Source organism: Carassius auratus, unplaced genomic scaffold (genome assembly GCF_003368295.1).
Source record: "Carassius auratus strain Wakin unplaced genomic scaffold, ASM336829v1 scaf_tig00005797, whole genome shotgun sequence".
Classification (NCBI taxonomy): Eukaryota; Metazoa; Chordata; class Actinopteri; order Cypriniformes; family Cyprinidae; genus Carassius; species Carassius auratus.
Window position 1 is genome coordinate 210218 of NW_020523696.1, and position 15681 is coordinate 225898.

General features: G+C 37.8%; 1 protein-coding gene across 1 annotated transcript in view; it reads right to left on the minus strand.

The window, feature by feature from the left end:
• Nucleotides 1–10666: 10666 nt before the first annotated feature.
• Nucleotides 10667–15681, minus strand: part of LOC113071043 (E3 ubiquitin-protein ligase rnf213-alpha-like) — a 123221-nt gene continuing 118206 nt past the window's right edge. Inside the window, exons 62-67 of the mRNA XM_026244408.1 lie at nt 12654–12855; nt 12436–12513; nt 12038–12235; nt 11748–11837; nt 11481–11659; nt 10667–11277 (exon numbers count right to left, since the gene is read on the minus strand). Coding sequence (XP_026100193.1) covers nt 11124–11277; nt 11481–11659; nt 11748–11837; nt 12038–12235; nt 12436–12513; nt 12654–12855 — 901 coding nt within the window. The 3' untranslated portion in view covers nt 10667–11123. The remainder of the gene's footprint in view (nt 11278–11480; nt 11660–11747; nt 11838–12037; nt 12236–12435; nt 12514–12653; nt 12856–15681) is intronic.

Genomic DNA, 15681 nt, shown 5'->3' on the forward strand with positions numbered 1-15681 from the left:
ACAATTTTAACGGATTAATCGGCTATTTTCATTTGCTGCATGTTTTCTTTATTTTTTTATTTTTTAAACACTCTAAAAAATAAATTAAGTTTGTCAGAGGAAAAAATATATAAGTCGTCTATAGTTTGCATTTTAACAGATTCATCACCTATTTTCTGTTTGCTGCATGTTTTTTTTTTTTTAACACGCTAAAAAATAAGTTTGTGAGAGGAAAAAATATAAGTCAGGTATAAGTTGCATTATATTACATTTAGAAATAATAACGGCTGGCCTAATAATGTTATAATGTACCAACGGGATATTTTTAGTTCCCTTCACTTTACAACAAATCCTTTAAATGTAACAAATTTATCAGAACAAAAAAATAATTAAAAACATATAATTCTAATGGATAAATATAATTAACTAACCACAACTGGGACGGTTCGAGAGGCAAATTTGCCCATGAACATAAGACAGTATATTACAAGCACTGTCTCCTAGAGGTTTCCCCACATGTCCAGCGCTGAGAGCAAGCGCATAAAGGACCGGGTCAACGAATTCCTACGCTCCCAAAGGAGGATAAAAATAATAAAACCTATGTTTCCCTCAAGACCAAGGCATTTTTTTGTGGTTGTTTTAATTTAAACGTGTCTGCTTTTTTTTTTAGCATTATTTGTTTAGCGTGCTTCTATTTGCATTATTGACACACTGTTTTCCAAATGAATGTTGTTCATTGCTTTGACGCAATGTATTTTGTTTAAAGCGCTATATAAATAAAGGTGATTGATTGATTGATTGATTGATATTTTAGCCAATTTATTTTCAATAAACAAAAAAAAAAGATTATAATAATAAAAAAAGGGAAAACGAATACAGCTCGTTATCAGACTGTAAAAAATTATGATGAAAAAGTCATGACAACACATTTTTAAGGTTGGCTACTTTAACTTATAGAAATAATTTAAGCAATTTAATGTGTTTTTATACATGGATAATACATGGAATGTTAAGTTTAAACGGGTGAAAATACCACAGTGAATGTTAAATATAGCCTAAATAACAGAAGACCTTGATTGCATGTTACCATGAAACTAACAATATAATTAGATTTTTTTTTTTTTCAACAATTCATGTATAAAATGGGACAGCAACCTTTATATTAAACATTTTTATGACATCCACAACTGAGCAAGGCAGTGGAAGGTATTGCGCAAGAGTGCACAAGTGAATGTGAAGAGAATTTTTTAGGGGGTAAGAGGATTTTTTTATTCTTAAATTTTCATATGCAATGAAAAAAATGGTATAAACACAAAATAAATAAGTAAATAAAATAAATTGATATACATTATATTCAATTAGCTTACCTGTTGGGTTTACCTCTCTCATTCTGGACAGATGTTGCATTTGTGATGTTGCATATTTGCAGCTAAACTATTATTTATTAGGTAAAATAGGCTTTGTGGATCACGTGTGTTTCAGTATCGATGGAAAAATATTATAAAGAGCAAAAATATGCAACAGTAGACCGCTGCTCATGCTGAACTGCGCTGCAGGCACGTGCACACATAGACATCAAAGGGGGCTTGAGCACCTGCCCTTTTTATTCCTGGAGAGAAAGTGCCCTTTTTTCTGGGGTGCTTTTTTTTTTGGTTGAAAAAATAATATATATTCCTGTTTGCGCATAGCTTCCCTGTCAAACAAATATATTTATTTAAGAATAGTATATCTAAATATCAGGTCAGGAGTTCTGAAGCGCTCATTGACCCCCCCCCCTCCCTTCCCCCCCCCCTTCCCCCCTTGCGCGCAGCGGCACACATCAGATACACAGACACACACCTGCAGGCAGCAGCAGCCCCTCCCAGCAGTGTTTTTCTTGGCTTGTGCTGAGGTGAGTGGAGCTGGTGATGAACAAAAGATTAAAATACCAGTGCCTCGAATAATGCTCGAATTTACTGCTGATTAGGCAAAGGCAAAAACCTGTGTTCTGCTAGCATGCATGACTCATGAGCTACTAGACTAGAGCTGTGTAAGGGATAATCGTTATCGTTATCGTTAATAATTATCCTCCTGCTTATTACATGACTACCTACCAAATACAAAAATACTTTGAAACAAAATATTAAAAGGGAGTTTATTGATTTAAACGCGATTGTATTGCTTCCGCTAAAGAAAATAGTATGCTCAGTCTCTACGGTTAGAATCCTGTGAGTCCATACTCCATAGCAACGGTCTGTTATTCTCAGGGGGCAAGGAACTCGACCGGAAGTTGAAGTCGGGTGGGGGCTGCCATCTTGTAGCAGAACTTCACCTGCGTTAGCATTCCCATTGACTCCCATTCATTTTGGCGTCACTTTGACAGCGAATATCTTTACATCTGAGGCGTTTAAAGACTCCGTTTGTCCATTATTTATTTCTAAAGATACACGACAATGTATAAAGGGCTCCATTACCTTCTATGTTACATTATGGCCCCGTATAAACAGTTTTTGTAAAAATAGGCTAACGATTGCTACATAACCACTCGTCTCTCTGTCGCATTACCGTACAGACAGGAGGAGAAGCTCGCAGGCAATTAACTTAATATGGCGTACTGGCGTTACATTTTAAAATACTATTCAAAATAATTAATCAGAATACTTACTCCTGCTCACTCACGCCAAAGAACTCCCCGCTCAAGCTCACCGTCTCTGCAACATTAACGATGGCAGCAGGGGCGGCGTTAGGGGTGGGCTCAGGGGGCTGGAGCCCCGAATGTTTTCAGTAAAGCCCCGAATGTTTTTATTACCACCATGCCATCAATGAGTTTTCATGCCCAATAAAGTAATTTAAATTAGAATTTAAATAAATAAATAAATATCTCTCGACAGTCCACAGTGTCTGTAAATTTACCCAAGTAAGTACACGTTGTCATTCACACCCGACGAAAACCGCCCACTGAGTCTAGTGCTTTTAACTGACATGTAAACTGGCCAACCATCGAAGAGCGTCTGTACGATCAGCCAATGAAGTGAGATCTTTTGGAGGAAGGCGGTTTGTTGGCGTGTAGTATTTTACTAGATCAATTTATTCGAAAATTAAAATGGATATTTCAAAATAATCTCCTTCTTCTTAAAAAAAAAGGAAGTAAAACCCCCCAGCCAAAACACTTGAATGCCAAGATACAACAGCTTACTTCAGGTATCTGTAACTTTTATATTTATTTTTTTAAATTGTGTCTGATTTAACGTCATATTTTGAACATCGAACAGTTAACGGTTGCGCAGCACAGTCTGTAGGGGACACACACACACACACACACACTTTTTTTTCTGAATGAATCATCCGTTTCTAACGAATCCATTGATTAAATGACTGACCGACTCATTAAGGCAGTGGCATGCCGCCACCTAGTGGCAAAGTACCATTCTAATTTTTTTTCATAATTTCATATTTCTGTAGCCTATTCCAAATTGTATATTTGATACATTAACCTTCTTATGATTATTTATGCAATTTGTAAGTGCTGTGTAAGTCCTCTTTCAAAAATATAAGTGTATAGAGCCCTGCGTTTATAATTATACTTGGCTTTAAACACAGAGATAAAGTCCTTTGACCGGTATATCTTTATAGAGTAAGAGTGTGTCAGTGCACTGCTTAATGTTTGCTTCTTATCCCTGTTCTACCAGGACGAGTGTAGCCAGTCAGGCTTGATTGGAAAAGAAAATAAAACAGAGACAGAGACAAAAAAAAAAAAAGTGAGATAGAGACACAACATCAGCATATGTGTCAGGATACAAGGGATAAACTTTAAATAAAATGTTTTAAATTTGTTTTTATTGTTTTTGTATATTTTGAACTAGGTAAATCTTTCTAATTTATTAAAATAAAAAGTCACATACAGTATTGTTCAAAATAATAGCAGTACAATGTGACTAACCAGAATAATCAAGGTTTTTAGTATATTTTTTATTGCTACGTGGCAAACAAGTTACCAGTAGGTTCAGTAGATTGTCAGAAAACAAACAAGACCCAGCATTCATGATATGCACGCTCTTAAGGCTGTGCAATTGGGCAATTAGTTGAAAGGGGTGTGTTCAAAAAAATAGCAGTGTCTACCTTTGACTGTACAAACTCAAAACTATTTTGTACAAACATTTTTTTTTCTGGGATTTAGCAATCCTGTGAATCACTAAACTAATATTTAGTTGTATGACCACAGTTTTTTAAAACTGCTTGACATCTGTGTGGCATGGAGTCAACCAACTTGTGGCACCTCTCAGCTGTTATTCCACTCCATGATTCTTTAACAACATTCCACAATTCATTCACATTTCTTGGTTTTGCTTCAGAAACAGCATTTTTGATATCACCCCACAAGTTCTCAATTGGATTAAGGTCTGGAGATTGGGCTGGCCACTCCATAACATTAATTTTGTTGGTTTGGAACCAAGACTTTGCCCGTTTACTAGTGTGTTTTGGCTCATTGTCTTGTTGAAACAACCATTTCAAGGGCATGTCCTCTTCAGCATAGGGCAACATGACCTCTTCAAGTATTTTAACATATGCAAACTGATCCATGATCCCTGGTATGTGATAAATAGGCCCAACACCATAGTAGGAGAAACATGCCCATATCATGATGCTTGCACCTCCATGCTTCACTGTCTTCACTGTGTACTGTGGCTTGAATTCAGAGTTTGGGGGTCGTCTCACAAACTGCCTGTGGCCCTTGGACCCAAAAAGAACAATTTTACTCTCATCAGTCCACAAAATGTTCCTCCATTTCTCTTTAGGCCAGTTGATGTGTTCTTTGGCAAATTGTAACCTCTTCTGCACATGCCTTTTTTTTAACAGAGGGACTTTGCGGGGGATTCTTGAAAATAGATTAGCTTCACACAGACGTCTTCTAACTGTCACAGTACTTACAGGTAACTCCAGACTGTCTTTGATCATCCTGGAGGTGATCATTGGCTGAGCCTTTGCCATTCTGGTTATTCTTCTATCCATTTTGATGGTTGTCTTCCGTTTTCTTCCACGTCTCTCTGGTTTTGCTCTCCATTTTAAGGCATTGGAGATCATTTTAGCTGAACAGCCTATCATTTTTTGCACCTCTTTATAGGTTTTCCCCTCTCTAATCAACTTTTTAATCAAAGTACGCTGTTCTTCTGAACAATGTCTTGAACGACCCATTTTCCTCAGCTTTCAAATGCATGTTCAACAAGTGTTGGCTTCATCCTTAAATAGGGGCCACCTGATTCACACCTGTTTCTTCACAAAATTGATGACCTCAGTGATTGAATGCCACACTGCTATTTTTTTGAACACACCCCTTTCAACTAATTCAACTAATTGCCCAATTGCACAGCCTTAAGAGCGTGCATATCATGAATACTGGGTCTCATTTGTTTTCTGAGAATCTACTGAACCTACTGGTAACTTGTTTGCCACGTAGCAATAAAAAAATATACAAAAAACCTTGATTATTCTGGTTAGTCACATTGTACTGCTATTATTTTGAACAATACTGTACATGGATCTCCACTCACCCTAGAACCAACCCTGCTTATGACAACAAACTGTTAGAAGAAAGGGATCATTGGGGTTCTATATAGAACCATAGAGTTCTTTACTCAACTCCAAAGAACCTTTCATGCTAAAAAGGTTCTATAATGACAAGAAAGAACCCTTTTGGCACAAAGGGTTCATTTCTTGAATTTTGTGCTCATTCACATGCATTCATAAATGCATTTGAATACACCGAATAATGCAGTGAAAGAACACACTCAAAATGCACACGCGCACCAGTATGACTTCATCATGTAAATTTACATTAGCCTAGATGCGTGCACTTTTTAGGCACGATTTGTTTAGTTTTTGAATATACTTGATACTGTTAAAAGGCACATCATTAAAACCAAAAATACCAGTTCACATTTCACACCTAAACAAGCATGGAAAATGTAATTATAACTAGCTACTAAATTAGTTACAAATGCCTATCCATATACAGCTATGATTTGCGAACCCCGAACTGACTCAAATGATTCGCGATCCTCAAACTGACTCAAATGATTCGCGAACCCGCTACCAACTCCCGAACTGACTCAAATGATTCGCGATTTGATATGTATTGCAAAATCATTGCTTTCGCGCTGTTTCATTTGTTTTGCAATTCTTAATTTTTGTTTGCAAAAAGCAAATGTATTTTCCTCAATACTTTAAATAAAATGTTTTAAATTTGTTTTTGTTTTTATTGTTTTTGTATATTTAAAATAAGGTAAATCTTTCTGATTTATTAAAATAAAAAGTCACATACATGGACTTTTCTGGGCTAATCCCCAGATCTTCACTCACCTTAGAACCACCCCTGGATAGCAGTTTGCACCCACAGCTACTAGAAGATTTACATCTGTCAGACAGGTTGCTGACGTCATCAAGCTTTGTTTGAGTCTGCGCGTCAGAAACGGAAGTGCTAAAAAACGCTAAAAATGGGCTTCACTTGTCTCAATTGAGTTCCAATGGGGTCGCTGTGTCCATTTCTTTTACTGTCTATGGTTATTCTCCGCACAGCGGTCTGTTATCAAGAAATAACAGACCGCATTCTACATTGGAGATCAACCAAGCCATGTAATAAAATAAGTTAATAAAATAAGAACGTCCCCAGGTAGTTAATGACTTACATCAAGTCTTTCCCCCTGAAATTTAGAAATCTAAATTGGTGAATCTAGAAATCTACAGCAAACAGATGGAGGATAGGCTACACTCTAAAAAATGTAGTAAATCTGAGTAACTGCATCTGTACATTAATAAATAAAACTGAGTAGAAATAAGTTAACATTAAACATTAAAGGGCAGGTGAAATGCTATTTCATGCATACTGAGTTTTTTACACTGTTAAAGAGTTGGATTCCCATGCTAAACATGGACAAAGTTTCAAAAATTAAGTTGTACGTTTGAAGGAGTATTTCTGTTCCAAAAATACTCCTTCCGGTTTGTCACAATGGCTCTGTGTGACGTTAGATGTAGCGGAATTTCCTTATATGGGTGCTAAGGGCGCGTCTGCCGGAAGAGCGCGCTCCCGTATAGCAGAGCACTGAGAGCACAACAGACTTCACTGATCAGAGCGAGAGCGTCGCGAAATGTCACAAAAGAAGTGTGTTTTTGGTTGCCAGGGCAAGACAACCCTGCACAGATTACCAAAAGAGAAACAGCATTAAGGGAGCAGTGGATGGAGTTTATTTTTACAGAGCATCAACGGAGTTGTGCAAGTGTTTGTGTTTGTTCCCTGCATTTCGAAGATGCTTGTTTTACAAACAAGGCCCAGTTTGACGACGGATTTGCGTATTGTTTATTTCTTAAGGATAATGCAGTCCCAACGAAAAAGGGTCACGATCGTGTGTTGGAACCGCAGGCGGTGAGTAAAACTGCTTAAAATATCTCTGTGTTGTTAACTTAGCTATCCAAAACCGCTAAGCAAATATATACAGTTTCAGTACATACCACATAGAGACGCCGTTGCTGATGCTGCTCTTGTTAAATTTCAGCCTCTGGATCTGATTCTGGATCATAAATATACGCTGAATCTGACTGTTAGCCATGGTTTGTTTTGGTTGTTTTTTCCTCACGGTAAAGTCACAGCTTCCAGACGCGCTCAACTCAAAAGCTTACTGGCGCTCGTGATTCTTTAGCTCCGCCCACACATCACGCCTCCAGCCGGTCGTGCTCCAGACGCATCTTTCTCTTATGAATATAATAAAACTAAATACTTTTTGGAGTTATGAAGGATGCAGTACTACTCTATAGGTACTCAAAGATTAACATGATATTGAATGAAAACGAGCATTTCACCCCCCCCTTTAAAAATAACAATATTTATAAATAAACTTTTTATTTATGAACTTTTTTTTTATTTCCTCTAAACCTTTATAAAATAGTATTTCATACAACCACAAATAAATACATGACATTGGCTTTTATTTAATTTTACTTAATTTTTACTCGATTATTTTGGTAAGTTCAATTCAAACAATCAAGTAAGATTTTCAGAGATTTTATTAAGTTAATTAAGTTAAATATTTACTAAGCCACAGAATATTTTTTGAGTGTATTAGGTTTCAAACAAACTCCATCTAAATGTGGATTTTGAAGGTTTTATTTGATGATGGTGATGATACAGTCCTCCCTCAAATGTGAAACTATCCTTGTCAGTCACCATCAGTTATTGTGTATGTGTACATACATGCATAGAAATAATAATATTAATAGTGAATATTTGTGTTGATTTAAAAGTGTTATGTGTTCTGATAACACCAAAATAATTAAAATGATGTAGTGCCTTGTACAAAAAAATAAACAAATTGGGTCTCATTCATGAAACACGAGCAGAACGAATTTTTGTGTAAATCGCGTGTAAAGTGGTTTTGGCGTAAATTTTCGGATTCATTAAAACTTTGGTATTTTCCAAATGTTAGTTGGTACGAAAGAAATCTACACCTGCTCCCAGCCACGCGTAAATAGTGCGTTTAACGTCTGAATGTTTTGCTCATTAATACGGCTGCATTTTAAATCATACTCGGGTACATATTTACACAGCATTTTGAAAAAAATATTATATATATTAATTACATACGGTTTTTCTTTAAACTTTTATTATGAGAGCCAGTAATAAGATCTGTAATTTCTGTAATTTCTTTAAATTCTGCAATTTCTGCAGCTGAGAAATCTTTCTTTTTCAGTCGCTTTTGAGAAGACATGTTGAAATCCTTCGTTTGGTGTCATAATATGATGCTCATATATAGTTGTCAGTCGGATTTAATAGGTGGGATTTATGGTAATTGAGAGTGAGCGTGCACGCGCGTCCCATTTACGACTGATTGGAATATATTAACACACACACACACATTTCACTATCACATCTGACGTTTACGAAGTATTTGTGAATCAGGGGAAGAGTTTTCGGGAAGTTCTCTTTACGCGCAAATCACTCAGATATTTACTCGTATATTTACGAATGTTTCATGAATGAGACCCATTATGAGTAAAACACACCCCTCTGCTTGATGCAGTTATTTTGGTTATTCTAAATATATACTTGAAGCTAGTAGCATAGAAAATGTTTTCAAAACATGCACATTGTGGGATGGTTTCCTTTGCTGCTCTATAAACCTAGTGAATACTAAGGAGACCATGGTTTCTGTGTGAACTGATTATTTTGTAGACATCTTTTGAAAATTAGATTTGAGGAAGTAATAATAATTCAACTTCTTTAATAATTTTTTTTTTTAAAGGAAGTCAGTGTTGCGTTAATATATATACTTTCTTGTTAAAAAAAAAAAAAAAAAAAACGTAATTATGAGAAGTGCCCTTTTTTCACTTGAGCCCCTGCCCCTCAAAATGTCTGTGCACGTCCCTGCTGCGCTGTTTACAATAAATATGTGCGCGTGAGGCACCAGCGCATAAAACAGCTGAAATATACCATACTCAATTTGTGCTCACACAGTTAAGGCATAATTGGAGACAGTTTGAAAAATCAAGAACAATAGCAGTTAATAAGTATTATTGCTGTTAGTGCAGTCTTAAGCTGGACCGTTCTCATTCCGTTCCTCATATGGAGCTTGAAGGATTTTATTTCTGTATTTTTGCTAAGAACAAACTAGAATTAAAATATATATTTTTTAACCTGTGTGTGTGTGTGTGTATGTTCCTAAGCCTAAGACTATCCCACGTTTTTAAATGAACTCTTACTTTAAATTTTATAATGGTTTTTAAGGATGTTAAAATGTTATAATATAATGCTATTGATGTTTTACTTGTCCTTTCATCTTCGTTTACAAACTGTCATTTTATTATTACAGTCAGTTCAAAATTTGTCCCTTTGCGCCACCTGGCGGTAGTTAAGCCAATTATTTTAACACGCAACTGAATTCAGTTAATGCCGCGGTACCGCAGTAATGGCGGTAATGCCCATTTAGCTTGTCCTCCTACTGTATGATGTTTTTGGTTGGTTCTATGTTCATAGCAACCATCTTACTTACATCTTATCTTATTTCATTACACTGTTTTTTTTTTAAGATATCTAGAAATCAGTCTTTATTAACAGTTTAAACATTTCATAAATCTTCATTCTGGAAACAGGAGACCGAGTGGAGAACGGCTGATTGACATGTTATTCCTGCTCATTGTTAAGTTGCATCAAAAGAGAAGAAACAGAATCATCATATTTTCATGATTTCTGAAGATCATGTGACACTGAAGACTGGAGGAATGATGATGAAAATACAGCGGAGCATCACAGAAATAAATAACACTTTAACAGAGATTCACACAGAAAACAGCTCTTTTAGACTGTAAAAAATATTTCACAACATTACTGCTTTTGCTGTATTTTGGATCAAATAAATGCAGGCTTGCTGAGCAGAAGAGACTTCTTTAAAAAACAGTACCAGTCAAAAGTTTTTGAACTATAAGATTTTTTGTGTAAATCAAGGACACAACAGAAAATAAGTCCCATATAATAAGGATAACCTTTTACATCATGGAAAGAACTTGTCATATCTGCCATTTACAAACTACACAAAAGAAGTGGAGGTTAACATGTATTATTTTTATTCAAATCAATTTAAGTCACAGGAAAAAACATTTTGCATGCAGCATTGTTCCACCATAAAATGAAATGTAAAATGAAAGAAAAAAATACCCTGAACATTATTTGTATTGGACACCCTTTAATCTACACTAAGCAATGCAATGACATTTTAATAATCAAAAACATTATTTTAAGATGAACATAAGTGTGCTCAGGTCTGAGATCATGATATATATTATATATTTTAAAATGTTTTTATTGTGATTGTGTAAAGGTCCTCAAGTCGGGAGTTTATATGTACTTAGAGAATCAAGGAAACACATTAATATTGTCTACAACTGTTTTTATATACTTTTTAATAAGTTGTACTATGCTTGCTAACTATCCCAGAGAGATACTTTGACAGATCATGACTATAATATTACTGTATACAGTGCTGTAGAAATGCAGAAAAAGACAAGGATTTAAAAGGTCTGTACTGAGCGAGGGATGTAAACACATATCTTTTGTAAATCAAATCTAAGCTTTGTCTAATATGAGTGTTTGAGTAAGAAAACGGATGTACTTTATCCAGGATCTAATTTTGATTTCTTTCTCGTCTGAGAAGAGCTGAGAACTTCCACATTTCAATGCACTGCGAGAGCAGAATGTCTTCAGGGAAGAACTCGTCAACCTCAGGAGGAACCTCCACATCTTTACGCTCCATGTAGGACACAACAGTGATTTTCAGACTGGAGGACAGACATAAATCAATCAGTTGAATTAGAATTTATGCATTTAACAGAAACTTTTATGCAAAGCGACTTTTATGTTTATCTACACACGTGTACTCTGGTTATTATATGCACATTAACAACCAAAGCAAAAACTCACTTGTTCTGAACGAATCACATTAATGATCAATGTTGTATTTAAAATAGCACATTCAGCTTACCCCCAGCCAGGTTTGTAGGTGTCTGTGGCTTTTAGGTTCTTCAGACCTAAAAGCAGAAATTCATGGATCTCCATCAGGAAGGCACCAGCGCTGGACTTCATTGTAAAACTAGTGAGCTGGCTCCTGTGTTCCTCCTGCAGAGGATGTTTGTACTCCTCACTGATGTCCTTAAAAGGGTCCTGAAGAGCAGATGAACAGTCATGATCACACACAAACTCACTGAAAGCACAAAGCAGAATGCCGTGTATACTGTGTAGAGTGTCTCACCCCCTTCAGACGCAGCAGTGTCTCTGATTTCAGAGAGCTGAGCAGCTGCCACAGCGCCACACAGTGTTTAAGACTGCACCGACTGAATGCCTGCATACACAGCACTTATTCACTAAAGCATCACACACTGCCATAGAGTTAGTTAGACTACCTATAGTTTTCCATATTGTATTAAACACTATATAAAAAGGTTGACTTAACCTGACTTGACCTAATATCAGTGAGGATGGCATCCTAGTAACACTGCTCTGCACAGATGATAATGAAGCAAGCGCGTGTACTTGACTTACCTTGAGGATGTGCGGGGCCATATTGTCAGTCATCTGTAGAACCTCCTCCAAATAAGTGGCCAGCTGCACGTGTGGCTCTCCTCCGGTCATGGCGAGGAACCCCAGGGCCAGGTCGATCATAGACAGTGCTTCACACACGTCATTGTAGCACTGCAGCTCCTTCACGAGGTTGTGTTGTGTGACAGCCTGCAGTGGCTCCTTTGAATGCAAAATCACAATTTGGCTTGTGAAACTACACAAATGAATCTCTGCATTGTAGATGCAAATTTTTTATGTTGCATATAAAGAGAATGTAAAAAATGTTCATTAAGAGCATTTTCTAAGTTTTTTTTATAGACCCATGTCTAACAAACTTAACCAATACATCAAATTAACAATTAACAAATAATGCAACTTACTTGTGGAACTTTGCCCTTCAAATCCATAAATATGATCTCATAATTTCTGTCCTGTCTGTTCACCATTGTCGGAATACCCTAGACAAATAAATATAAATATATATATTAAATTAAATATATATAAGTATTAATATCTAATTTAGTGTTTGTCAACTCCTAAAAAACATCAGTTTTAACTCTGAGCACATATTTACAACCCTTGTAATACTGTGACTTACATTAAGTGTAATGACAGGTTTGCCCTGTAGAAAGTGGGTGAGGATCTGCTGCTGAATCTTGGGCAGGTCATACTCCATCAGTGTTTCCTGGCCGCGCTCCATGCTGTACTGGCAGTTGGACAGTATCAGAGGCAGCAGGTCCCGCTCATAGTCATAACGGATCACATGCAGCTCCATCAGGTCAGCTGGGCATACCGTGTAACTGGAGGAAGCGGGACAGAGAAAAACGAGATATAGAAAAGTGGGATCCCTACAAAAGCACCATGGATGCCTCCCATTCCAGTGTCCTGTGCCCCCTTTTTAGTGGAGGCCGGAGCTCGCAACAAGAAGATCAGTCACTGTTATCGTAGTGAGATTGGATAACACTGGGAAAACATACCTATTCCACTTTGAACAGGAACGTTGCGGGAGCAACTAAAACTTTGTGTCCGGTCTACATACTATCTCAAGGCTCTGACAAGACAAAGCAAAGCTAGGGCTGGGTCTGCCTCCTCCTTGCAGGCTCACCACCTTGGGGAACCTTGGGCACATAGCTGGGCCTCAGGTTTACCTTGAAGTCAGCCGGCCCAAACTCTAGGCATGAATCATCAACTTGATGGAGGCCAGTGCAAGCAGGAGTACAGTTTTCATTGATAGAAACTTCAGCTCAACTGACTGCAAAAGGCTCAAATGGGCCCTGCTTTAGTGCTTTGAGCACTAGAGACAGGTCCCAAGAGGGTATAGAGGGGGACCAGGGAGGATTTAACCTTCTCGCCCCCTAAGGAACCTGATGACCAGGTCATGCTTCCCTACCAACTTACCTCCACGGGGTCGTGGTAAGCAGCGATCGCAGCAACAAAGACTAAGGGTGGAGGGAGACAGCCTTCCCTACAACCTTTGCTGCAAAAAGGACAACACGACCCTATTCGGGCATCTTCGGGGGTGTTTCGACGAGAAGAACACCATTCAACGAACAAGTTGCACATCAAGGTGTAAGCATGTCTTGTAGACGGTGCTCATGCTGAAGTGATGGTGTCACTACCTCTTGGGGTAGGACACCTAAAAACTCCATGTCCCGTCCATGGACCAAATATCGGGACACGGGTGCCACAGGGTGCCCCGTCACTTTAGAATTTTAATTCTTGTTATGTTCTGATAGTTACATGTAAAGGATTTGTTGTAAAGTGAAGGGAACTAAAAATATTCTATAGTGTTTATAATGTTGGTACATTATACCATTATTAGGCCTGCTGTTATTATTTCTGAATGTAATAAAATGACCTTGCACACCGTGTGCGAGAAGGCTCACTGGGGGAAACGCATACCACTGTGTGACAGTGCATCCATGCCGAGTGTCCCCTCGGGCAGTGAGTAAAACAACTGGCAGTGAGAGGTATCTGGAGAGGCAAACAGGTCAACCCGAGAGACTCTTAAATGTCTCCACATCAGCTGGACCATCTAGCGATGGAGTCTCCACTCTCCGGGGAGCACAGCTCATGACAGCTCGTTGGCTGCACGGTTGTGCAGGGTTGGAATGTAAATGGCACGAAGCCACCTCAGATACTTCTGACTCCAGAGGTGGTGGGCAAATTGTGATGGGAACATAATAACAAAGACTTAATGCCATGTCACATATTACAATTAGATCTAGCCAATCAGCACTCAACACGAGGAATATAAAAGCCCTCTACTCACCCTTCATTGTGTTTGCAAATACTGCTGCGATGTTTCTTGCTCAAACTGTCGCTTGACTTAATGCCTGACTTTCCCTGGGTTACTTGCATATAGTTAAGTTTGTCTCCTACAAATGATGGCGAGATTGACATTCCTCTCAAGATGCACACTAGATCATTGGCATTGCTCTGGTGTCACGGTAAATATTTGCAGTCGTTTGGTAGTGTTGAATGATATACAGGCTTCTGAGTTTTCTCGGCAGAGGATGTGATACATTGCTGGAGTTCAGAGTGTTTTCCAGGGTTGCCATGTTTTCTCAACAAAACCACCAATTGCTACTCAAAACTAGCCCAATTGCATTTCGAGAGGGGTTCCCCAGTAAAATTTGCATTCCAGGGGCTAAATATCACGTTATTGGGGTTGCTTCAACCCACGGACATGAAAAGCAACCATCAGCAACAGTGTTAAAATAGCCCAATTCCGCTGAAAAAACGTAGACTTGGCAACACCGGTGCTTTCTGAGCTGCCGCGTAGTTGGCACTACTTGCTGTATGCTCACCTGAACCTGCACGCATGAAGTCTTTCAAGGTCTGCAGTCGGAAACAAGGCTGCCGGTCTCCATTTTCATCTTCACTTCATCAGCCTACATCATTATAAGTATCATTTTTGTTTTATACACTTGTGGCATTTGGGCATAAATTTTATTCTCTGCAAGATTATTCACTCACACATATGTTTAAGACAAAGCGCTTGGTGTTGCTATGGTGTATCTAGCAGACTAGCACTGCATAATTAAGATTAATTATCACTATCACTCTTTGTTTCTTCAGTCATTGTTTCATTCATATCTATATACAACAATTTGTGAATGCCTTGTACTAGAATGTGGTAAGTATTACGACTTAAGTCTCTCCTTTTGCGTAGACCATTTCTGCAAAGAGGTCCTCTCTGTCTATTTCTGCACGAACATATTAGATTTAAGGCAATTAGCTCCAGCTTAGCTATGTGGCATTAGTTTGCTTTTTCTGTGTGGTGAGCATTAAAGTATTCGATCTTGGAACTTATACTCGTCAAGGCCTTTCTATAGTCTGGTGTATTTATGTACTTTCTGTATATAGACACGACTTCCTCTCCGGATTTTCTCCTAAACTTCGTCAATGTTTGGACTTGGAGGTTTAATGTACTGGACAGTGTATGCTCACTCATAAAGTCTGCTTTAAAGTCATGCAAAAATCTTTGTGTAAGGGCTATCTTTATGCTTTTACAGGATTCAATAGCTATTGAAGTTTAATTGGCTGGTAAGGCATTGTTGTTAAATGTAAAGTGTTCTTATCCTTCTGCAAGGGTAATTTATCCAAAAAAAATTCTATCTTTG